We start from the raw sequence: 27,198 nt of genomic DNA, 5'->3' as shown, positions 1-27,198 counted from the left end.
GAATTGAATTGAATTAATTGAATTGAATTATTATTATTATGTATGTTATTTATATGTATTAATTTGTTTTCCTCCAACATTAACCTTTAATCATTGTTTGACTTTATATTGTGTTTGTCCAGAATGTAACTACTTCTATCATACACTGTGCTGAGTCTATAATTGGCCTTACGGCTGTTGGCTCAGCACATAAATAATAAAGAATTGAATTGAATTGAATTGAATTATTATTATTGTATAGATTACCCTGTTTGTGTATTACACTAGGGGCACGCGGTAGGGTAATTGGTTGAGGCACTATGCTACAAGCTGGAAGGTCGCGTGTTCGAGTCGCGATGTGGTGATTTTTTTTCAATTCACCTTATCTTTCCAGCCGCACTATGGCTCTGGGGTGGACTCAGCCTCTAACAGAAATCGGTACCAGGAATCTTCCTGTGTGTAAAGGGCTTCAAGCGCGTAAGGCTAACCTCACCGCCATCTTTGAGACGATTGTCTAGAAAATGTGGGAACCTCAACATCTCACAACCCTATGGGCCTCCACGGCCTGTTACAGGGATAGCTTTACCTCTTTTTTACCTGTGTTGTTTCTATTGTTTCTTTCCTTACTTGTAATAACTTTACAAATGACCTTTGGGCTGTTATATTAGCACGTATATAAATAATAATTTACTTGAATGGCGCGTTAGAGAAGAGCATACCACCGATGCTCATAGTCTCGATACTTGGAAAGCATTTTCAAACAACCCAAGAAAATAAAAAGAGCAGAGCGTGTTGGCTCGTGCGAGAAAGCGTTTAGAGATGTTTGGTTCAAATCTCGTCCAGTACATGGACTATTCTGAGGTATCTCATGTTTTTCTTTAGTCCATCCAGGCCACGTGACAGTGCTTCAAGTTAAGGCCGCTGCCATTTCCTTTCACGTCTCTTCTAATTCAATATTCACTTGCCCCAAGATTCGAACCTGCATTATCTAAGATACTGTCAGCATGATTAAGTGGATTTTGCATATAAAGAAACATAAGTTCATTATGTGTCTTGGGCATATAAGCTTATCATTGACTGCACATAGTATCCATTTCATCGTGAATTTTAGTATAGTACTTTTTATTTCGGAGGAGCCTGTCGATTCCCCGAAATATGGATAACCCACCTGACCTATCACACCTTATCATAACCCAGAAGTTCAGTGTTAATGTTCTTACGTATAGCAGCTATCAAATTTTAAACCTTCTTTAAAAGAATCAGAACCTGATATTTATTTAAATAAAACGTAACTGACTGTACAACTTATAATCAGTGTCGTCTTTCTAGAACTGTACAGCTCATTATATTGAAATGTTTCTTTTACCGCCTGCAATCGCTTGTTTAGCCTACACGCTATACAGACACGTCGGAGAAGTTGCCGTACGATCACGGCGACCTGTTTCTTTGAATCTTATATGCGTAACACGTTTCTTTTTTTCTTTTCCTTTTTTCTTTTTTTTTCTCAGTCCGTTAGAGCTAGTTAGTTCCCATGTGAAGCTATCTATGAAGAACTATTGAAAGTAACTATAGGATACATATTTACCATCTAAGTGAATCCTAAAGGTGGATGGTTGCGGTAAATTTGGAGAGTGGTAATAGAACGAACCCATACTTCTTGCAGGTAAAGCGAAGGACACTTCCAATCAACTTCAGTATTCTGTCAGACAGTAATTTAGTCGTGAAATTCAAGTGCCTTAGCGCAATGTAAGGTATTCCGTGAAATTGGTTAGACGTACCCTATACCAGAGCATTTCCGAAAATAAATACATTGCTGACGATGTTATCGAAAAGCGAACCCTGACTGATGAGACACTTTGCTGACAAATCTATCAAAGCAACTGAATAATTTTTTGGAAGTTCTTTACTTTTCGACTCGGCCAACAGCCGAGGGTAGGGTGATCGTAACATTTCGAAGAAGTGCCGTGGCCTAATTTACGTACTATCCCACAATTTTCCTTGTGTAATTGGGGAAAACTACCAAAAATCTGTCAGGATACCGGTTACCACGGCAGAGTTTTGAACTGAATACCTCTCGAGAATGATATCGTTTCGCCAACCCGTTAGGATACTTATTTCCTTACTCATGCAGGTAAGACCTTCTTCAGTAGCCGCCAATTCTGCAGCTACTCAAGAATTTTCCAGCATTTTATGGAACCCCAACGTTCATTACCGTGTTCACAAGAGGCCTCCCTCCACTGGTCCCTATCCTGAGCCAGAGCAATCCAACCCATACCATCTCACCCTATCTCTCTAAGATCCATTTTAATATTGCCCACCCACCTACGCCTTGGTCTTCCAAGTGGTCTTTTTCTTTCTAGTTTTCCCACCAATATCCCATATATATTCCTCCTCGCCCCCATTCGTGCTACATGCCCTGCCCGTCTCATCCTCCATGACTTGATCATTCTAACTATACTTGGAGAAGAGTACATGTTATGAAGCTCCTCATTATGCAGTTTTCTCCAACCTCCCGTCACTTCATCCCTCTTCGGTCCAAATATTCTCAACACCCTCTTCTCAAACACCCTCAGTCTATGTTCCTCCCCTAATGTCAGAGACAAAGTTTCACACCCATACAGAACCACAGGCAAAATTATAGTTTTGTATATTCTAATTTTTATGTTTTTGACACATACAAATTAGAACATACAAAACTATAATTTTGCCTGTGGTTCTGCATGGGTATGAAAACCCGCTAGAATAGTAATTGAAATACGTTATTCATCTTCAAACGTTAAATTCAGAGTTTTTCAGATTAATAGAATATCAGTTCTTACTCGCCATTTGCACATGAACTCAAGAGCGCAGTAAATTTCAAAATATTTTTTGCCTGCAACCTCGAATGAAAATCACTCTTCATGCCACGGTAAGTAACCGGTAGCGCGGGACGAGTCTCGTCTCTGTAATCGCCTGACTCGTGTCATTTGTTTCTTTGCAAAATCCCGTGCAGATTTAAGTAGCTACTGTCATTCGAATGCAGCGGTGCGAGACATCCCTGCCCGTACCATCAGAGTCACATAAAGCAATATCAGCTTACGTCAGTCGGTCTCTCTCCATTACTATCTGTATTGTATCCTTGCTATTGCTATAGACTAGAAACAATAGGCATACGTATGATGATAATGGTACGCTTGTTAAAGATCGTAAGGATTATTTGTAACCACCCTGTTTTAGGTACTATTTTCTTCTTAATTTTAGACGCTGCCTTTATCTCGGACTAAACAGCGTTGAATAATAAGATAATTAATAAACGATATATTAGATAGGGCGTGCAAGGAAGAGGTTGTGGCCTATTTGAGGCACTCTCTCGGAATTTGTCTTTAGAGACTGAGAAGAACCACGATAGACCTCGATAAAAATAGTCTAGTTCATGACGGAGATTTGAAATCGGGACTCTGAGTACGGAGCAGGTGTGTTAAGCACTCGACCGAGAATATGCTGGTTATGTGTAGTAATATTATTATAAATTCGCCAATGTGTTCTTGAATCATTAAATGCTGAAAAAAAAATTGTATTTTACCAGCAAGCTTATCTCTGTTTCATGTGGCTCATAAAAATTACGAAGTCCTACACACATGAATAATGAAGACTGCGGTAGGCCGCGCCATAGCTCAAGGAGTTAGTCGCTGGCTTCCCATCGCTGTGCCCCGGGTTCTATCCCGGGTTTGGTCAAGTGGGATTTGTGGTGGACAAAGTGACGCTGGGGCAAGTTTTCTCGGAGTACTTCGGTTTCCCCTGCCAATCTTCATTCCACCAATTGCTCCACAATCACCCTCGCCTATCATCTGGGGCTGGTACAATAGGCCAGAAGTGGCCGCAGTTCAAGGGACTTAGTCCCACCCCACTAGCAATAAAAAAAGACTGCGGTATTCTGAGTTGTACCGTTGTGCTGCACCGCGCCCTTCGTCTTCTTCTCCTTCTGATTATTATTATGTTATTATTATTACGAAGAGGAAGGGCACAGCGCAATCGTTACTGGCCCTATTGTTGGTTCCCACGCTCCCCAAGATGGACATGGGGTATCCAAGCTAGGAGGAGGAAGCTACACTCAGTTCGTTGGCTTAGATAAGAACAAATACAATTTTAATAAAAAAATATATAACAATACATAAATAACAAACGACACATTTGACCAAGAAACTAATACAAGCTCATTTAGAACAAAACAATTTCCCGTCGGCACCACTTGTGTCGACACTAGCCATATTAGGACGTTAAACACTCAAGCTATACAAACACAAGTCTAATTCTGAAGAATACCAAACCAAATCTAATAACGCGCGTCGCAAGCGTTCAAGCAACGGCTTGCGACCGCGGGCAGTCCTTACCGGCCAGCCAGATAGCACCAAAAGGGAATTTAGAACAAACCCAGCCGAAACCAATATTTTCCACAACAAACCTGCTGGCTACTAACCGACCTTCCAAGTCAACTTGGTCTGCACGACTGCACTGTACAAGTCTCCCCTTCACGAGAGGGTACATGGGACCACGTGACTGACGTCAGGATACTGCATAGTGGGGATGGAATCCGTCAAGGGAAACATGATGACATCATACGTGAGCGAGCTAAACCTTAGAACGGCTCAGTGCAGTTTCTTCTTGGCTTGTACTTTATACCTGAAGATGGAGGCAGTAAGCTCCTCGAATACGTCGGTTTTTCTCCTAACTCCACATTACAACTCAGAAGACTATGACCTTCACAGTCACTGACACGAACACATCAGAGTCAGAGTCAGAGTCAGAGTCAGAGTCAGAGTCAGAGTCAGAGTCAGAGTTGCTTTACGACTGGCGCTTTACCTCCAATCCGTTTGTCTTGGTGCAAAGCCCCTTGAGGATCACGACCAGAGATTTTTTAACAAGACCGTTGCTTCGCCTTTCGCCAAATGTAAGTATCGCACTTATAGGACGTTATTGAATATTCTTCCTTGTCTAATATATCTTGATCATGATTGTGATGAAACACGTCAGCGCTTGTGGCACAACATTCAAGCCTACTCGTGCGAGATCAGCATCCTTAGGACGCACTCACGTAAATGTGGGATTTACTCGGTCCTGAAATGGTTAGACACTGATGTCTGAAGTGTCTGCCTCCCAGCCCCAGGATTACAGTTGAATGGAACCAGCAGGGCACACGAATGCACCGTGAACTTTACCATTTCACTAGATCCTCCCTGAATTTATTTACTTGGGCTGCATGGCATTCGAGAGCCGGGAACAGCCCGGGACGTCCTGCAGAGGATATCCGCCACATGGAATCGACTTTATTACGCTCCTTGCGATTTGTGACAGGACTGTAAACTGAAGTGGCCACATCACTTCCTCAGTATCCCATACGAACAGAATTAATGTAGAGCAGAGAGTAAATATATCCTTGCTGGATTTGAGTCTCTCACTGAAGTGACTGTGGAATGTAAAACCATGTAGTCTTATAGACGTTTCGGAGGAATATACTGCTTCAATCTTCAGGATCATAAAGTACACCCACAGTAAGTTATAAAATGTTCCTGTACAGTTATGGCAAATTAGACAAATAATTCGTCGTCAGTTACAATTTTTCGAAAATACTTATATTAAATTTCACTGAGTTTCATTTGTCAAAACTTCGCACAGACACAACTATATTTTAAAAAGTCACGAGAACTTACCAATCCCCCTTTATTTTAGTTCATGATCCACAGTTTAAGAAACCTGATTTAGAAAACTAGTTGACAGCTGATTTCTACAAAACGTTATGTTGAAAGAAATTCCCCAATAAGTTCTAGTAGAAATATTGAAGTACATCCATTTTGTGAATGAAAGAATATGTCGACGTCTTATTTCATTTGATTCAACAGTTTTGTACCGTGAAATAAATATTCCTCTTCGATTCAGTTGAAGCAAAAGTTATTGCTATTTATCTTACGTTGACAGGCCCTCTTTATCATGGGGACCCTTCCGTCATTTTATCGCATTAAGTTTCAGTATACAGAGGTATCATTCAGAACTGTGAAACGATTGTCAGTATGTAGGCGGGCTGCTATTTACCATCTCGCCACGGAACGTCATGGTTCCTCCCCCACGCCTACACATTACAGTATTAGCTTCAACGGCAGTTTCCTCATAGCGAACAAGTTTGAATTGTATGGGAGTCATCTGAAGCATTGTTTCCCACACTGGGATCGCGTCTCGCCAAACTTCAGGAGGAGAAATATTTCGCCAAAATTTTCGTGACTGTACAGGAACGTTTTATAGCTTACTGTAGGTGTAGAGAGGCTGTAAAGCTATTTAGGTTCCTGCTGTCACCGTACAGCCTGATAGGGACCTGCAACAATGTGCAGAACTGCACTTTTCGTGACTGTACAGGAACACTTTGTAGCTTACTGTAGGTGTAGAGAGGCTGTAAATCTATTTAGGTTCCTGCTGTCACCGTACAGTCTGATAAGGACCTGCAACATTGTGCAGAACTGCACTCTTAACTGACCGGCAGAAATAGGTAGATGAGGTGGTGGTCAGAATATCTTGAAGTTCGAGAAGCCCCGTTCTACACATCGAATCACGTAAACTGGTTTCAGTTGCTCATGAAAGTTGTGTTTATTAGTATTAATACATATTATCGTAATACTAAATCCTTGGTGATTTGAAGAGTAGTGTCTGTTAGGATATGTACCATATAGTCTTTCCAGACTTTTCATAGGAACTTAACTGTTTGCATCGCAATGGTCGAAAAGTAAGCAAGAAGCAACCGGTAGTCTGTGCTTGCACGGCTTACTCATAAAGCCTGGGTATAGAGACAGAACTTTTATTCGAAACGTCCATAAATTTCTGATTACACAGCGTCACATCTTACAAGATAGAAGTCTTATTGGTCATAGTCACCACCGTAAAAATAAGCTAAAATCTCACTGACAAATAACTTTTTTAATTTAATTTCGCTGCGAAATTTAAAATTGGTATATCTCAAAACATTGCTTTTGGAGTTACGTCGCTTTTCCATAAAACTACTCAATTTTCAATTAAACTTTAGAAGAATAACCACAGATACTTTAAGGATTTACAGTCGTTTATCTTACTAATTGAATCATTTCCCTACCTCTCTACCCCCTTTATCCGTGCAAGGGTAGTATATAAACGTTCAATTTTCTTTAATTAAGGCGCTGGGAAGTTGCATTAAACTGGTCGCGTTCGTACCCCTCCTGCCTGGTTGAGGTTTTCAATTATCGTAGAGTTTGTGAATTCTCTTTAACAGCCACTGTCGGCTGCGGTAAGGGTCTCAGAGGATAGTTCCAGTACAGATGTCCTCACAGACATTATTTTTAATATTATAGGTTCCAGAACTGTAACACCACATAGTTAGGATAGAGCCCAATGTTTCGGAAGAACAACGCCTCATGTCCAAGGTGAAAGTGTAAGCCAAAAATAAACCAACAGAAAGAAGCCCAGATAAGCTTGCTGTTTGTTTATTTTAGTATTTTTGCTTGGCCTACTCTTCTATCCTGAAGATGGAGGCATATATTCCATCGAAATATCAAGCTCACTCCAAATTACATGGCGTTACAACCAAGAAGACACAGTCTTCATTGTCATTTCCTTGAGGAACTGAATTCCAATTTGTTGTTGTTACTTTTACAAGGATTTTTAACGCAACTAACACTGATAATACGAGTAATTATGGGGTTTTTCATTGCTAAGTGAGTGAGATAAGCACTATATATATTACAAATGGAAGATATTAGAAATTCATACTAAATTTTCGTTGGAATAACCAAAGGTAAGAAATATGCAGGCAGATGAGGATGATACAGGGCAAATTTGATTTGGTTCAGCCCGGTCCGTCACAGTAGCGATATTACAAAATGATTATCAGCTCCGTCCAGTCTGACTTATACATTTTTTCTTTCGTTTTTAATATTTTATCCTTGACATGTTTCGGGCTTAGAAGCCATCTTCAGGACATATCAATACAGGCGGAAACTACAGTACTATTGCAGTGTGTTTGGTCAATATCAATACGTGCATACAGTATCATTACAATGTCATGAATATAAACTCTGACCCTTAAACAACTACAGAGACGCGCATGAATACATTAAAATATTTATAAATTATTACAATTAGTCTTATTACAAAAGTGGTTTAAAAAAATTGTTAACTTTAGAACCAATTTGGTTCGTGTCCTTTTTATTGTCTCTTTAAAGTAAGTTGAGTGTGTATCATCTCGTGGTTCCGTCGTTTCATGAATTACTTACTTACTAATAGAGCTGAGCCCTTCTTGAGGAGCCGCCAATTCTGCAGCTGCTCAAAAATTTCCCAGCATTTTATGGAACCCGAAGGTTCATACCGTGTTCACAAGAGCCCTCTACTGGTCCCAATCATGAGCCAGATCAATCCAATCCATACCATCCCATCCTATCTCTCTAAGGTCCATTTTAACATTGTCCACCCACCTACGCCTTGGTCTTCTCAGTGGTCTCTTTCCTTCTGGCTTTCCCACCAATACCCTATATGCATTCCTCGTCTTCCTAATTCGTGCTACATGCTCTGCCCACCTCATCCTCATTTACTTGATCATTCTAATTATACTTGGAGAAGAGTACAAGTTGTAAGTCGTTTGATGAATAGGGCTCTTTAATGTCCTGTTGTTCGTGGCACGCTGTGTTGTTATACACACTGGACGGAGTTTTCTAATAATACAGGAGGACAATTCGAAATGAAAAGTTTCCGATACTGATTCAGTTATTCAGTATTAGAGGGGGTGGGTTTCCTCATGCACCGCGACTAGTAGTCTATTGTACGTCCCCCTTTAATTTCTACTGTCGCCATACCCTACCGGTACTGGTGCTCGCTATCAGCCCCTTTCTGTCAGTGAGGTCGGCCCTCTTCTGGCAGTGGTACCCTTATAACTTCCCCGTCTACCGGAGGCATTGGAAACTACTGGGGCGGGAAACTTTTTTTGTCTAATTTTGCTCAGAGGTCTACTAGAGAAATGAGGATCTTTTACGTGCCGTAAATCTACGACACGGGACCCACGGCTTAAAGTCCCTCCCGGAGGACTTGTTCCGTGAATTTTTCCGCCCTTAAAAATTCCACGACCTCCGCCGGGTTTGAACCCGCGTACTACAAGTCATGAGGTGGGAACGTTACCCCTAGACTACGGAGGCCGCTTTTCCGATACTGATAATATAATATTCGTTAATTTCACATTGATATCACGCACACCAATATGTAGCTTATATTGTTTTGTTTTTTCTAATACCATCCGGGAACGTGATTGCCTTCACGTCCGATAGAGGAGTACGTGTTGTAAAAATGGCGTCTATGCAGGAGAAAGCATTCTGCGCTGTTCAGTATGCGAAGACAAACTCTGCCGCAAACCTGCAGCGAGAGTTTCATAAGCGTTACCGGAAGAATCGACCTCAACGCAAGTCGATTTAAGTGTGCTGAAGGCAGTCGGAAACAAAAGGGCGCATGTGCAAGGAAAAAGGTTCCAGTCATTAGAGCCTCACAAGGTCTGGAGAAAACTGAAATATTGGATCCACGTCTGTTACGTGACTCGTGCGGCTTACATTTTGGGTCTGAAAAGTCTGTAAGGAATTTGGATGAATTCTCTTTTAGTATGTATTACACGAGCATCATAAGAAAAGTTAAATTTATGTGATTTTTTAAAATGTTTGCTTCTTTCTGAATTATAGGCTGAAAATTTAGACCGCATTTGACTGACTCGAAATATCGAATGATAAGTTTCATTTAAAAATTGTAAGGAATTGTATGAATTCACAAATTACAACTGTCAGCTTTTAGATATTCTGCACTGTGTAGCTATTTCTCTCGTTATAAAATTATTTTACAAAAATTGATTAAATATATAAGAAATGTTAAGTGTTCTCTTTAACATATTTAATTAATTTCATCTCTGATCTTAATTTTAGCGACTTTATCTAATGGGAAATGTTGAATCTGTAGCCATGATCCCCCCTCCCCATAAAAACTTCTCAAAATTGTTTTCCGGACAATTTATTACATGGCTTTATTAAGAATCTACAGAACACAATTCCCTAACAACTCACGAGGGAAATGGGACACCACAGTGGGTTTCGTCGGACCATTTAACCCATCAGTTGTTCTTGTAAAATGTATTAACTCTCTCAGTAACTTCGAATTTTAGTGTTTAATACCCAAACACAGTGGCGAAGATAATATCGTAGTGTATAGACCTAGCGACTGCGAGACAAACAACGAAACAGCATTCGCTGGTAGGCAGCAAGTTTTAATAAGCAAGAATAAACGGCCGCTGCAACGGATACGTATGAAAGGGAGTTTCCTATGGTGGTCCATGCCGAAGGATTATAAGGAAGACAACTGGGGCAACCAAGTCAGTTCTGCAGGGGAGTCTGTGAACAAAAGAAGCAGTTGGGAGTCGCCTTTCAGTGAGGACTTGAGCACGAAAGAAGAGGACTAACCTCTGTTAGAAGCCGTTGCCAGGCAACTACTAGTGAAAACTCTGGGGACTGGAAAAGACAGCGGGTGCTGTCGTGATCTATAAAGTGGTCAATAAGTCCAATTTCCAAACCAAAACCCCGTCGAGGGTCACTCAAAACACTGGATTTATCTGTGGTCACTAGTCATATTCAATCGCCCCGGAGAAGAATGTTTCCTTACAAATATGTTATTTTTTAGTTGGACATGAGGTTGTCGCTGTTGGGACTATAAAGGGCACTTAATCCTCAAATATGATAACTTGTAGTCCGGTAGAAATCTACCGATGTTACGGAAGAAAGTGTTGCCTCCATCTTCAGGGTCCAAGATGCGTTAAGTAACGAGCAAGAAGGAACAAACGGCTTGGTACATGCGCTTTAGTGTAAGTGTTGGCTCTCAAAATTGTTGGTATACAACTCCAGCAGTATCGGGTCAGATTACTAATCGCGGTGTGTAAATACTCACCAAGAGTAAGGCTCCAGGGCTTCCCGATAATATCAAGTCTGTATATAATTGGTATATTCTCTGCAGCCAACTTATATAACTATACCACTGCCTTCTAGAATGTCACGTCATGCAATCTGATAGAAATTTATTAAAGTTTCAGATGAAAATGCTGTAGCCATATACAAAGCGTCACTTTCTGCCTGATAGATTGGCTTATTCTTTTACCCTGAAGATGGAAGTAGTTCCTCCAAAACATCACTAAGCTTGTACCACGCTACACGGCGTCATACCTAAAACGATATTACTCTTCATAATCATCACCGTGAGATCCTTAAATATCACATTGATCTTCTGTACTTCCCGAAATACAGAGTTATTCAAAAAGAATGAACCGATTTCATGACGCATTGCTTCAGTTCTCAAGCATCGTCATGGAATGAGTCAGTGACCATTTGAAAGAGGAGTTATCTAAGTTGTGAATGGCTGCCACAGGGGCCCGAGTCGCGTTGCTCTTCCGGCAACGTTCATTTGTTCCTTTACCCTCGGAATGGCGAGTCCTCAGCAAAAGGCGTTCTGCGTTCTCGAGTTCGCGAAAACAAATTCGGTTGTCACGGCGCAGCGTGCTTTTCGAAGGCGATTCGGCATTAATCAGCCCTGTCCTAAGAACATTCGGCGGTGGTTTCGACAGTTTCAAGAGAGTGGGTGTCTGTGTAAAGGGAAAAGTCCAGGACGACCACGAGTCTCGGAGGAACAAGTGGCGAGAATCCGTGCTGCGTTTGAGAGGAGCCCGCGGAAGTCAACAAATAGAGTTAGCCGTGAGCTTGAGACCCCTCAATCCACTGTCTGGCGTGTGCTAACAGTACGTCTACATTTGAAACCATACAGACTGCAGCTCGTTCAGGAACTTACCAATGACGACAAAAGGAAGCGGATGGAATTTTGCGATTCGATGCTGGAGATGATGGAAGACGAAAACTTCATTTCACGTTTAATTTTTAGTAATGAAGCGACTTTTCACTTGAGCGGCACAGTCAATCGTCACAATGTGCGTATTTGGGGAACAGAGCACCCACATGAAACAGTTGAGCACGAAAGAGATTCCCCTAAGGTGAACGTCTTCTGTGCTGTGTTTCAGGACAAGGTTTATGGTCCCTTTTTCTTTGAAGGAAACACCGTTACAGGACAAACCTATCTCGATAAGTTCCAAAACTGGCTCTTCACTTCACTGCAAGCAGATTCGCCTGACTTAATTTTTCAACAAGATGGAGCACCGCCCCATTGGCACCTGATGGTCCGAGCTTTTTTAAATGAAAAAGTGCCCCAGAGATGGATTGGTCGGAAGGGGGCCAAAGACGTTGCTCTTTGTGCTTGGCCTGCGAGATCCCCAGACCTCACCGTGTGTGCTTTCTTCTTGTTTATGTTATCACGTTTATGTTCCACCGCTACCCACTAACCTCGATGACCTTAAACATCGAATAACAACAGCGATTAACTCATTGCATCGTGATATGCTGATACGCGCCTGGGAGGAATTCTCTTATCGCATTCATGTTGCCCGTGCTGCAGGTGGTGGCCACATTGAACACTTGTAAGACAGGAAATAAAAGTTGATTGTGAGAAGAATACTTGTGACTTGGCTGGATTCTGTTATTAGTTTCCTTTAATAAAATATTGCGTAATAAAATCGGTTCATTCTTTTTGAATACCCCTTAAATTTCTATCAGATTTTATGAGACTTTCACTGGGCGAGCTGATGCAGCAGTAACCCTCTAGATTCGTATGCTGGAGTTCCTGTGTTTGAATCTCTGCAGGGACACCTACTATCCTTGATAGTGTTTTAATTGTTTTCCTCAGTCTCTTTAAGCAAATATCCAGATTGTATCTCGATATAAACCACGGCCTCTTCTTTCCTAATCATTTTCCAATTCAACATTCAACTGTTATTCAACGCTTATAGCTCGCCTATTCTCAAACTTCGTGGCCTGTAGTCCGCAAGCGAATTATACCCACCGAGCGACCGCCGCTTGTCGGCGAAGTTAGTGCCAACTTTAGCGGATAGAGAGTGTCACGTGGTCAGCGCAAAGGATCCCCACGGCCGTTAATTTCGGTTCTCTAGACCGGAGCCGCTATTTCCTTGAAATAGCTCCTCAGTTATCCTCACGAGGCTGTGGACCCCGTTCCAGACCCACTACTTCTCAGAAAATCTGGTAGCGTTGGGAATCGAACCCGGAACCTCTGGATCTGTAGCCAGGAACTCTGACCACTGGACCACAGATAGCTCGTCTATTCTCAGCATAGTAAAATAAACAAAATTCCTTTTTATGGAATTTTGGTAGTTATACAGACGGAGGGACTAGACGAAGTTAACAGGATCTCAGAAGGACTGTGAATGAAGATAAGCACAGGGATATTTTTTAAGAAAATCTGAAGGTACGCTGAATTATTTAAGTTTTGTATTATGCTGCTTAAAAATGTGCATAGTTCGTGTTTATTTTCCGTTCATTTATAGTTCCTTAGAGTCTAGCCTGTTTCTCTTGTTTGTTTCTTAGTGCATTCAATTATGTAGGTTGCAGCAGGTGGTACTACAGTGGGTTTCAGACACCTCTTATTGATTTTCCATTATCACGCCGGAGGTAGGTAGAGGGCTCACACCGCTAGGGCACTGTACCATAGATTTCATCACTGCACGTGTCACTACCACGCATAACGACTGATTGATTTCGACTCTAAAAATCGGAGACGCTCTTATCTGAGTCGTAAAGTGGGCCACATTTCTGGAATAAAAAAAGGTATTGATGTTTCTACAACACTGACTCCTTTCAGAGGTAGATATTAGATCTGATGGATCCAAAAATTGTATGTTTATATTTCTGCCTGATCAAGGAAACAGAAACCCCTATCGAAACGTTGTATTTTTAATGAAAACGGGAATATAAAAATACGGTGCTTATTTCCGAGCTAAAAGACTCAAGCAGAAACACTTCTGGTTTCTATACATTTCGAATTTCGGCCGTGATACCCACTATACTCTTTTCGTGATTTTCCTAAATACTTCCAGCCAAATACCGGGAGAGTACCTTAAACTAGACACTGACCGATTCCTTCCACGTCCTCACCGATTTATTAATCCCTGCTGCATGTATTCTATTGGGTTTGAGGTTGTAATGACGACGTGTAGTGTAAGATTTGAGGTTTTCATGGCGGTGACTATGAAGAACGCCGACTTCTTGGTTGTAGCGCCTTGTAGATGTTCTGTAAACCGACGTTTCGAAGGAAGTGCGTTCTGCAGCCACCTGATCATACTGGTTCCTCGCTCGCGGATTTTTATGCCCTGAATATGAAGGCGATATATTCCTCCGAAACGTCAGTTTACACAATATCTACACGGCGCCGCATCCCATAAGACGACATTCTTCGACGATGAGTGGTGTTTTCTGGGATGACACCGTGTAGACTTGTGCTACCAGACTATACGACGTCACAACCCGTAAGATAGTTCTCTTCCTACCAGTATGTAGCCTGAGTTATATATAAAATCATCAAATAAGACGCCTAGACGACAGCGGACCACACTTTGAGAACCACTAAGCTAGCGGTAACCCTGTAAGACTTGTATCCGCTTGGTGCTCCATTCGAATCTCAAAGACAGGCACCTGCTATTTGTACTGAAATTTTCCTTGTTTTCCTGAGCCCCTGCCGGCAGATGCTGGGATAGTACTTCGATGAGTTCACTACTCGCTTCCTTCCAAATTCTCTCCAATTCATCAGTGACCGCATCATCTCACTGAAAGCGTAGTTACATAACCTTCGAAAAATGTTGTCACGATTTAGGGGTGTGTGTGACTATAGACGGGGTTTTGGATTCGATATTGGATTTATTGACCACTTACACACAAAACTCGGAACTACAAGTGATCACAGCGCCATCGCTAATCTGCACGTTTTTACAAATCACCACAGCACATGCTAAGTCTCTTTTAGCCTGCTGTGTCTTCTACAGCCCTGGTAACGGCTTCTAACAGTGGATATTCGTCAGCTTCCCCGCGCTCAGGTCCTCTGCGAATGGCGGCTCCCTTCCAACTGACTCTTTTCTTCAGAGACTCCCGTACAAAACTGACATAATCAAAGTCAAAATTACTTTACTGCTGCCGGTTTGGGCCAAACTTATTGATACTGACAACAATAGATATTTCAACTGAACCCTTGCAGTCATAGTCTTTATGTAACATCCTCTTTGACGAGAAGATAATTTTTCCCCTTTTGTCTTCCTTATAACGATCCGGGCAGACAACACCGTTTTCTTATGCACTGCCGCGAGATCGTGTTTATCGAACCGTTCCCTATCAGCGGCCGTATATTTTTGTTTTATTCAGAATCTGCAGCATAACAACGGACGTCGTTCCGTTGTCTGTTTCGCCGCCGTTGCCTAGAAATGAATGTTGTTTCAAAGCCGTTTAGCAACTGCTGTTTCTCCGGCTCCGCAGTCTAGCTTTGAGCAAATATGCAACAATATGTTAACTTTCTGTATTTATGGCAAATATCCTGAAAGACAGCAAATGCCACAGGAACCAGCGGATTTAGACGTTTTGAGGCCTCTCCGCTAGATGGCAGGCTAGAAGGCGTGTCTTCATGGCTGTGAATCAAGCTTCAAGAAAACTCGTTGCCAGACAGTTATTGGCTTCCCACTTAAATCTATCTCAAGTCTGAGAGCTGTTGACTGAAATAATTAAGCAACAAGAAATGAAACAAAGCTTCTCTTTCGTTTAATAACCTACCATTTGCAGCGTCCGTGTCTTTCTTCTCTGTTGAGTTCATTTCACGAGGCTGCCAAAATCTAGACAGTGTAACGTTAAATGGTAGGATTGTAAGTAAACACTAAATTGAAAATATTTGAAAAAGAAAGGGTCGTAGCCTAACTGGGTCACTTTAAGCGGCCTCCATAGTCTAGAGGTAACGTTCCCACCTCATGACTCGTAGTACGCGGGTTCAAACCCGGCGGAGGTCGTGGAATTTTTAAGGGCGGAAAAATTCAGGGAACAAGTCCTCCGGGAGGGACTTTAAGCCGTGGGTCCCGTGTCGTAGATTTACGGCACGTAAAAGAACCTCATATCTCCAAAGGAGGTCACTGAGCCAATTTACGGACGTTTCCCGCCCATCAGCAGTCTCTAATACCTCTGGTAGATGGGGGAAGCATTATAGATACCTCTCAGCTAGTAGAGCCGGTCTCGCTGGCTGGGTGGGACTGATGGTAAGCACCAGTACCGGTAGGATATAGAGACTGGTAGAAATCATAGAGGGAAGCACAATGGACCAATACAGGTCTCAGTGCATGGGGAAACCCACCCTCTCCAATAACTAACTAACTACCTAACTGGGTCACTTTCCAGGATTTTCTTGGAGATACTGAGAAGAAACACGAAAAAAAAACCTGTCCCAACAGAGCACCTTCTGCATACAAATGACACTGGTTTATAACCTACAAACCCGTATTCGGCATGGACAACGCATTGAGAATTTAAATCCAGCATAGAATATATGAGCTCAGTCGGTATAGTGACTGGCTACTGGCTGGACGACCGAGGGGTAGGATTTCGAGTGTCGGTAGGGGCAACGTTTATCTGCTACGTCGTCCCGACCGGTTCTGGGGCCCTCCTTGCTTTCTATCCAATGGGTACCGCGGCGTTTTTCCCCTGGGGTAAAGCGGTGTGGGTATGAATCTGGCCGCTCACCTCCAATGACTACCGGGGTCAAGAATACGTGGATCTATGCATCTACTTCCCCTTATGTCTTCATAGCGTAGTGTTTAATTAGTTGAACACAGGGAAATTGCCTGCCCCGGGGGATTATGATGATGGAGAATTTGGTGGACTGAAGATTGTCAGGGGAAACCGAAGTACTCGGAGAAAACCCGCCCCAGCGCCACTTTGTCCACCACAAATCCCACTTGACCAGACCCGGGATCGAACCGGGGCCGCCGCGGTGGGAAACCAGCGGCTAACCGCATGAGCTATGGCGCGGCCTAACACAGGGAAAACTTGACCTTTTCTTATATGAATAGTAATTTAAGATGGAATATGCAGGGTAGGACCAAGGAGTCAAACTCCGACACACGAAAGTGAAAACTGTGTAACTCATCTAGCAAATTCATCCATTCACATACTCATGCGAAATGAAATATGAGAGTAAGGTAAGGCTAGCCCTGTAAAAGTTCGGCCACCCAGAGCGCTACGTACGTGACGCACGCTACGTACGCTATGTTCGCTATACGAACAGAAAAATATCTCCCTTTATTGCCAATGTGACTGGCCACACAGGACTTCCGTACGCTACGTACGCTATGTTCCCTATGTTAGCTGCGTCGCAGAGTGTACACAGCGTACGCAGCGTACGTAGCGAACATAGCGTAGCGCTACCTTAACAGGAGACGGAGGCCCATAGGGTTTTGAGACATCGAGGCTCCCACATTTTCCAGACAATCGGCTCACAGATGGCGGTGAGGTTGTCAGCCTTACGCGCCGGCCGCCCTTTACTCCCAAGAAGATTCCTGGTACTCATTTCTGTTAGAGGCTGAGTCGACCTCAGGGCCATAGTGCGGCTGGAATGATTAGTTCAATTGAAAATTCAATTTTCTCATCGGGAATAGAACCCGCGACCTTCCAGCTTGTAGCATAGTGCCCCAACCAACTGCGCTACCGCGTGCTCTCCCACCTCACCAGGGGAAGTGGGTGGGTGCATTAAGTATATCTCTTTGGTCCTCTGTGTAACACACTTCCTGGATTTACTGGCCTACAAGTTCTCAGAAGTACTTAATGGAGTGGGGTGGATCGCAGTTCTGAGAACAGTCTCGTGCTCCCTCATGCAGCGATGTGATAGTCACAGACTGTATAACGAGTCTCTACTGCCACCTCGAACGGAACTGATAGCCATGACCAAGAATCGAAGAGAAGGGCGTTACTGCGCTGCGTTTTGAAAAGACCGTCCACTCCTTTAACACTGTGACGTGATTACAAGGTCCGTTCCGAGGCAACGGCAAAATTGCTAGGCAACGAACACGCACCCAATAATAGAGGAACACTTGGAGGTGGTTTTTCCTATAAGGTCGCTTGTGGATGCGGGTTCGAATGCCTCAACCGTAGCTCTATGAGTCGTAGGAGCCGACGAAGTGGAACCCAGTGCCTGGGGGTATAACCGGGCTACTCTGTTCCTGGGGATATAAATACGAGGACCCAGCCCTCCAGGTTGGGGGAGTCTTGAATCTGAGACAGTAATATGTGGTCATTAGTCCCTCGGGACTCGGACCTGAGAATGACTGTGCTGGCGAAGCCCAGCAGCAATTGTAAACGACAGATCCATCCTCTCGTCACAGAGGATGTTACTTAAGGACTATAACCGCAAGTGTTCAGTTGGAAAATAAAATTCTGGTCGTGGATCTCAAGGACCTTGTCGCAAAGACGAACTGATTGGAGGTAAACCGCCAGTCGTGAAGTAACTCTGACTCTTACTTGAGTCGAGAGAGAGTGCGGTGGCTTCCAGAACCGTCAGAGAGTAAAATATGCCACAATAATATTAGAAAAACTAAATACAGTAAAACTTGGTTATAGCAACATCGGTTTCTGCGACACCTTGTCTATTGCGTCACATATTCAATGGTACGAACTAATTCCTCATAAAGCAACTGTTTTTATACCTTGCTTAGTACGACATGCACAAATGCATCAACCTCGTATGTAACGTCATTTTCATTCCTGAATTTCTCTGATATCGACATTGAACGTAATTTAGAAAGTGTGTATTGGGCAAGTAACAGGAAACAGATGAAGATAACTGATTACTGTACTCGTATCTAGGTACAGTAAGGCACAACAATTGATGTAATCTACTGTAATTTGGTGAGTAGGCCTACCTTTAATATACAGTATTAGTGCGGTGTGTATTGTCAGTGAAAAGCGCTGTAATATGTCTTTGATATTACACATTTGGGCAATTCCACGTTAATGTTACGTTAGTCTGTACTTAACTACGTATTTCACTAAAAAAATGCAACATTTTAACTCGGTTTTTGGTAGATTTTTACGTGACTAACATAAGGCTACTGTGGAAGTGCCCATTTCGGTTACAACGACATTCGTTTATAACGACACTATTTTTAGGTCCCTTTGATGACGTTATAACCAAGTTCTACTGTATTTAAGTTTACTCTTTCGGAAAAAGGTGAATAAAATACATATGACAATTAACTGCTTAAAATATTATAAAAGCGCACTTCCAGCATCTGTAGACATTCCCTGCACTAAGAGTCATTTAGCAACATCAAATACTTTTTGTACCACTACCTAACATGGAAATGGAAAACTGGAGATTTCTGGGATGTAATGGACTAGTTCAAGTTGTAACTATTAAAACTAAATCTGGGACTGATACAAGACCAGTACCCAAGCTCTGTCCTTATCCTTGTTGTAAGAAGGCTAATGTATCAACTTAGCACAGGGAACGTTACATGGTTTGAATTGCTTGCCAGCACAGGATAGTAGTCATCCAGTAGTCAACCAAGCAATGTAGTCTTAATCATTCAGTGACTGAACCCACCGCCAGAGGCATGTGAATATACACTTCTGACAACATTACGAGAACTTCCAGTTGTCATCTTTCACCTTGGAGATAATGCAGTATAGTTCTCCAAGTCATAAGTTTCTTGCATACTAAAAACATTCACAAAAAAACTAATTACTGTGAGAAACTCAGATCATAAAGCTCAGCCTTACCTACACTTTGTGCTGATAAATCTGCACTGTGGGCATAAATACCATCCGATGCTGAAAGTGTTCTAGCGCTCTCTTCGCATTTTTATGATTATTCAATATACAAGTATGTATCATTCTGTCTATATGTTCACTATTTTACACAACACTTAAATGGTGTTTTCAATTTAATATCTAAAACAAATCTTTCTCCTTAAATGGGTTCCACCACTTCTAAAAATGTAAATCAAAATAGAACTTTTTAATAGGTGTGGAATCTAATGTACATTGCTAGTAATATTATTATCAAGCAATCACACCTGTAGTTTCTTAGAGCTCTGAAACAGCTGCTGTTTAATTTTATATAAACCATGACAAAAATTTATGTTCTTATACTGTGGTTACATGAAACAATCACTATATTTTTATTACCAGTTTAAAGTATAACATTAAAAAAGTCGTGTCAAATTGGGGTCATATATTTCAGCTAAAATTTCAATATATTTTCCTCAAATGGAGCAAGTTCCTTGTCAAGCATACCCACTTTGATCCTGCTTTTTCACTTTTATAACAAAAATAAGGCCTATAGTATCATGTCCATGTGCATGTCTGTGTGTTACTCTCACTGGTGTTATGCCTAACAATTTTCAAAGAGAGACAAAGTAAGTTACACTGATGGAAACTTTACCTAAAGATATACCGTTAAATAGTATAATTATCAGCACTTCCAATATAATTTTTATATAGATGGAAGACTTTAAAGGAAAGTAGGTACTGTAAGTTCTTTCCACAATTTTTTGTTTTTTATCTTGCCTTTTAATAATGGCATTTTTTTCTCTTGAAATATAAATGATCCTTCTAGATCAGAGTGTCTACTGATCATATAAACAGGTTCAGAACCAAAAAATAAAATCTCTGCCTCTGAATTCATCTAATTTAATAGCAGTTTGATGAAATGCAAACTGTTTTAATTACAAGCAATCAGTACTCATGACTATGATACAGGCAAACCTGGAAGTGTGTTTACTGCTCAATCACTTGCCAATTTGATTCAGTTCAGTTTTTTTATTATCCACATATACACAACAGTTTTCTTGTCAAACTCCCCAATGACTAGGAGCTTACATCTTGCAAGAATACATTACATCTAACTCGCCAGGGTAATGGAACAGAGAGATATCAATAAAGCTGGGTAAAATATGTTGTAGCACCATCTCTCCATGATGGGTCATCTACAACATTAGCGTTACAGAGAGGGCATGTCTGCTCTCTGTCAAACCACGTAGCAATGCGTGCTTCACAGAAGATATGATGACAATGGAGGAGAACTGGAGTTTCATGTTCATCGTGGCAGATTGGGCACTGACTGCCAGCTGTTGGTAGCTGGTCTTTGTTTGGGCTCACACCAAGATTCACATTCTGCAGCAACTTCCAAAAAGCACCTCGCCAGAGTTTCACTCTGTTCACAAGGTCAGTTCCCTTGGACACCATATATGCTGCAGACAGGAATACTCCAACAACCTTGTCAGTTCCCTGATGAGATTCCAGCAGGTAGTATAACCATGGCTGGATTGGGGCCAGGCTCCGATATAGCTGAGATGTGGTTTCTAAAAACAGGTAGCACTTTCCCCTTTTCTGGTAGGGTAGAAGAAAAACAGGAAGTGCTGCAATGGAAACTTTTAGGATTATTGTGACTAACTTGAGTACAAAGTCTGTCACACCCACAATCCACAGTACATCCCAAACGCTGAGAGGCTGCGTGTATGGAGGAATGAAGACCAGGCTCAGATAGAGCTTCTGGTCTTGGAACATGTAGTAGATGAACAGAATGCATCCTAAGAGATTGCAGACAATCAGTAACAAAGATGACAGCCTACGCCGACTCTGTTTGGCAATCTCCCGCTTTACCACTGCATTAGCATGACTAAAGGTGACAAACCAATGAAGGTAAGAATACCTGAACCATGATCATAGGTGACTTTGGTGAGAATACCCAGGAAAGGAACACATTTTTGCAGTAGGGAAAGGAACTGTCTTGATTCTGGACTCTGACGCAGCATTTCTGCAGCATCTTCCACATTATTGTTGTTGTTGTTGTTGTTGTTGTTGGTGCTGGTCTGTATGGTGTGCAGCTGCAGCTTCTCCGATGTTATTAAGGAAATTTTCAGCAGTTGTAGTGTTGGATCTGCCAGCCATGTTGGTATTGTTGTTGATGTTGTTTTTGTTGTTGTTGTTGTTGTTGTTGTTGAGTTACTGCTGGTGTGATCTAGGTGGCAGTGGTGGCGGCTGTTGTGATCTAGGTGGCAGGGGTGGTGGCTGCTGTTGGCTCTGCATTTGTTGTTGAGGTGTCCGAAGCCATGACCGAGAAATACCATGACTTTCTGCAGTTCTTGCATGTTCCATCAGTGGTCGCAGCTCTTGAATCACTGTATGAAGATTGTCTTGTAAGATTCTCACGGCTGGCGGGGAGGGAGGGGCGTCATCCATAGCGCAACACGTCACAATATATTCATGAGTCCCGTATGACTCGGAAACGAGAATCAATGTGCTGGCGAGGGCCAGCAACAATTTTGCAGTCAGTCAGTCAGTCTTTGCATGTGCCTCTATTCCTGGAGGATATAAATACGGGAACCCGGCCCTCTACGTTCGGGGAGTCTTGAATATGATATAGTAGAATGTGGTCATGAGTCCAGTGCTACTTGGACAAGAGAATGACTGAACTGGCGAGGACCAGCAACAATTGTAAATGACAGACCCGTCCGCTCATCAGAAAAGGGGCCCCACAAGAAGAAAACATGACTGTCTGACAGTAATAAAAATCTTGTCTTGGACCCAATTTGGGGCTTGACACACAAGAGAGACTGTCCGACTGACCGTTGGTCGTAACATACACGTAACTTTGACTTTGACTTATCGTGTGGTGTAGTCACAGTCAAGAGTCTGAATTCGTGAGAGCGTTATCATTACCTGTAAGGCACAATTTATAAATGTACCAGCCAAACTCCCGTGTCTAGTCAGCGTGTGTTTTAAGGGGTTATTTAACGACGCCAGTATCGAGACGCTATAGCGTCAGATGGTAAGTGAATGTGGAGCAGTTGGCGGAATTAGAATTGGCAGGGGAAACCAAAGTACTCGGAGAAATCCTGCCCCAGCATGATTTTATCCACCATAAATACTACATGACCTTAGCTGGGATCGAACCAGGTGGGACGCCGGCGACTAACCGCCTGACCTACGGCAAGGCGCACAGACCTGTTTTCGCTGCATTTGACCTATATACTAAGTTTCTTTAATATGTTTATAGGAAAAGGAAAGTCCTCGAAGCGGTTAGGGCGAGGTTTTTCCAAGAACTTCTGTACCTCCTGTCAACTGCAAAATATTCATTCATTATCCTGTGATCGACTCTGTACAGTTTCGATATTGACAGCATCGTTGATAACAAACTTAAAAACTACGTGGCCTCTAGTCCGCAAGCGAATTATACCGACCGAGCGACCGCCGCTTGTCAGCGAAGTTAATGCCAACTTATGCGGTTAGAGGGTGTCGCGTGGGCAGTGCAACGGATCCCCACGGCCGTTAATTTCGGTTTTCTAGACCGGAACCGCTATTTCCTTGAAATAGCTCCCCAATTATCCTCACGAGGCTGAATGGACCCCGTTCCAGACCCACTACTAATCAGAAAATCTGGCAAGGCCGAGAATCGAACCCGGAACATCTGGATTTGTAGCCAGGGACTCTGACCGTTAGACCACAGAGGCGGTCAAATAACGAACTTAAAACGAATGAATAAAGTCTTTGTGCTTAATTAAGGATTACTTAATTAATGTGAATACTATTATTTTGTGTTGTTCATTCATTCATCAGTAATCTGTCAGACGACAGGTCCACAGTCTCTTCCAAAACAGTTCCTCCACTTAATGCGATCACAAGCTTTCTCCTTCAAATAAAAATATCCTCTTCTGTCCCCAAGGTCATCCAGCATCTTCTTACGTCTTCTTCCTCGTCTTCTGGTCACTTCTATCCGCCCTCCGGTTTGTTTTGTCTCCAGAGGAAACAACTCGCATACATGGTATCTCTGTTTGTGGAAAGAGACTATCCAGGAAAAGTGATAATGTGGTAGTTTTTCCATTTGCTTTCCACATCTCAGTACAACCGTTCAAACAACTCTGGTCACGCCTGTTGCTAAGCGAACTTGAACCATCTCGCGCATCATTTGCTCTGTGCTTCAAGTCGCTGCTGATGACGCTACTTCCGGCATCAGTTTTTGGTTTTTGGTGTCTCTCTTCGTCTGATGCCTACCCTTTGACCTGTCCAGCAAGGGAGGCTGTAGAAGTCTACCGAAGTTTCGGAGTAATATTGTCACGTGTAAATGTGACTGTAGACGAGGTTTCGAATGGTGAATAGATTTATTGACCTTTTACAGGTCATAACTACAAATACTTGTAAAACTATTGCAGATTTCCACACTCCAAATTACTCCAGGCTAAGTCTTCTCAGTCTGCTTTCAGTAGTCGTTTTTTGGTAACAGCCCTTAACAAAGGAGAATCTTCAGCTTCCATGGTCACGTTGTTGCCCGCTGGTTAACACACCACGCCCGACCCTTCAACTGAACTGTAGCGACAGTTGTCTTAAAGATAACTCCTCGGCACGGACCACGCAGGAAACACAGACTCTCTATTGTTTTGAGCAGTGTTTACCGCGCCGTTGCATGGCGGACCACATAAAAACCGTTTTTCTATTGTTGCATGTGTGTATGTTGCGGGCGTTACATATCAACGGCCGCTGTTCGCAGAGTCACTGCTTGGCAACAGATTTATACTCCACAATATATTGCCCCCATCCTCATGTTTTAATAACTAAGGTAACACCCGTTGAGAATCCAACAGGAAATCTCTGCATTTGTTAGACAAGGTTTTGTAACATTCCCATGTTTTCTGCCATATTCCTTTTCAGTCTTACGTGGAGACAGACGTTTTACTTCATCTACCACGAAGAACAAGCACAAATAATCAATCGTAAAACTGCTCTGTATATAGTATCGTACTTACCACATATCCACATCAAAATATTATGACGTGCCGAGCGAAGCCGAAGTGAGCCGAGTCCCAGCACACTGGTCGCTATGCAACGCGAGTAAACAGCGGTTGCTAGGCAAAGCGAGTAAACAGCGGTGACGTAACACGGGACGCCGCAGTTGCTACGTAGCCGTAAACAACTCCCAACAGCGTTGCTAGGCTATCGGCAAACACGGCGTCAGACAACAGTGGTGCCTATTACGTAACTGTTTTCCCGTTGTCCGGCTGAGGGTTTATAAGGGAACTACACAGCCGCCGAAGACAGTTCTCAAGGCAGCAGCCTACGAGTTGAGTTGGAATCCAGCCAGCAGTTAGTTACGAGTTACGAGTTATGACTTGACAGTTGATTTACGAGCTAGTCAGCAGTGAACGAGTTAGTGTGTGAGCCGGAGCAACAGAGTTGGAATCTAGCAGCAGTCGCGGAAAGAAGAACCGGACGTGTGTGTAATTGTGTAATTGGGAGTGTGTGATACAGTGACACTTGTTTAGCTCCCGTACTGTAAAAACGCGTAGACTGCTGAGGACAGAGTGAAGAGATTATTGCGAATAGCGTTATAAAGTGTGAAACCCCGCAACAGTGTTATAATCAATTGTAGTTACGACTTGTAGGTTATTAAATAAACCAATTAACAATCTGAACGGCGTCTTCAGTGGCTAAACACGTTACAATATTATTAGTATTCACAAAATAGACACGATACATTGAAATAAAAGACTGTGCCATCATTGGTGACCCACTACATAACTTAATGTTCATGTAACGTACTGACTCTCGACAACTGGTTGTTATGGTAACCCGAAATTTTGGTAGCAGTGATAATATTGTGACGCGTTATCTTACGTCCATCACCGCGACAACCTCTACAATCGGAACGCACACTTCCACGACAACGAATACGTGGAAACTGTGGACTTCCCACAGCGGCAGATCATAGTAACGAATTGTCGTTGAGTAACAACGGGAAATACTGCACTTCCTAAGCAACGGATTGTTGAACCAGCAGGAATAATGCACTTCCGCGGTAACGAGTCAGTCTGAAGAAAGCCGCCGCAGAATGCAGTTGAAGTCTAGCATTCACCGAGTGAAGTCGAGAAATGACCACAGTAAAAGGATTGACTGTGACAATGTAAAGATTATGTAAATGTAAAACAAAATGACCGCTGAATCCGAGGACTACGTGAAGTTATTTGTTGCGTGACACACCCAACACGTCACAATATCTTACTTAAACCGTTCCTCCTTTATACGTGTACCTTTGCTGTGTCGAGCTTGCTTTTTTTTTTTCATTTGATCCAGACGGTAGGACTCCTTGGAAGAGTGATCAGCTCGTCGCAAGGCCGCTACCTAAACACAGGACAACACAAACACAGCATAAGCACACAAACATACCAAACATCTATGCCTTTTGTGGGATTCGAACTCATGATCCCGGCTTTCGAGCCAGCGAAGACAGTACATGCCTCAGACTGCTCGGCTACCGTGACCGGTATGATAAATATTATGCTTACAAAATATGTTATTTCGTATAGAAGGGCTTAACCTGGTTCATATTAGTTGTATCTGCGGATTGTACCGGAATTGTTGTATCACGGTCAATATTACATGCAGTATAATTCGTGTAATGGTTGTGCCAGTCTGTGTGACTACAATCAATCAAATTATGCCACGGTAATTTCGCAACAGATATTTCTCCGTGACCAACAGCAGTTTCTAGGTTAAGACTGAGATTAGGGAAGTATTATAATATGAAGGAAATAAAATTGCACAGACGAAAGAAACTTTAAGTTTTTAGCAATAAACACGCACGAATTCAAAGAAGCAATTTTGATTTTTTCACTATGTCGGAACCAGGCGTCCATGCGGTGGTAAGAACGGATAATCACAAAAAAAAAATAATATTTTACCTTCAGTTTTATTAAATTAGTGGGGGAGACTCGAAAACGGGAATAACAGATTTAGGAGAACACAAGACTTAACCAATTCATCATAGCTTTGGTCACGAAAATCTTTTGACTTTTTCTTCCTAGAAAAAGTTGTGAAATTAAGTGGATAATTTAGAGAGAATATACAGTCGCATGGCAGCCAGCAGGGATGGAGTGGGGAACGAACCAAACATCTTCCCCTCTGAAGTTGTGAGAAAAATCAAAATTAAAAAAAAAATGCAAAATATTAATAACAACAAAATTATTTTTAAAATGTTATATCCTAAATACTCAGGTGATTAGTAAAAATATGTTCATCTTCTTAAACGTTATTTTGTAAACAAATTTTATGGCTGGCTCTCTCTAAGATTCGGTACCCTAACCCCTTTTGAGAAATACTTGTGGCACCCCATGTATTACACAGGCCAACAGCTGTTTTGGTGCCGGGGTATTTGGAGCTGATTTCATATGAATTTGATGCCCTGAATTCAAATATGGCATTAGTTTTTGCCTAGGAGCTCAAATTTTTAAGATATAACATT

At 42.3% G+C, this 27,198-nt stretch overlaps 2 protein-coding genes across 2 annotated transcripts in view; one reads left to right on the top strand and one right to left on the bottom strand.

Moving 5' to 3' along the window:
• The window catches only part of LOC111866868 (G-protein coupled receptor 52), a 101,350-nt gene that overhangs the window by 12,892 nt on the left and 61,260 nt on the right, over positions 1 to 27,198 (top strand). The gene's annotated exons all lie outside the window — the stretch shown is intronic.
• LOC111866944 (RING finger and transmembrane domain-containing protein 2) lies at positions 20,838 to 22,054 on the bottom strand. Its single transcript, XM_033752522.1, has 2 exons — positions 21,690 to 22,054; positions 20,838 to 21,582 (listed from the first exon to the last, which is right to left on the bottom strand). Exons 1-2 carry the CDS (start codon positions 22,052 to 22,054, stop codon positions 20,838 to 20,840), a joined length of 1,110 nt encoding a protein of 369 aa, XP_033608413.1.

The sequence above is a fragment of the Cryptotermes secundus genome, unplaced genomic scaffold (genome assembly GCF_002891405.2).
Source record: "Cryptotermes secundus unplaced genomic scaffold, Csec_1.0 scaffold42, whole genome shotgun sequence".
Taxonomy (NCBI): Eukaryota; Metazoa; Arthropoda; class Insecta; order Blattodea; family Kalotermitidae; genus Cryptotermes; species Cryptotermes secundus.
This window is presented reverse-complemented; position numbering and strand designations above follow the sequence as displayed.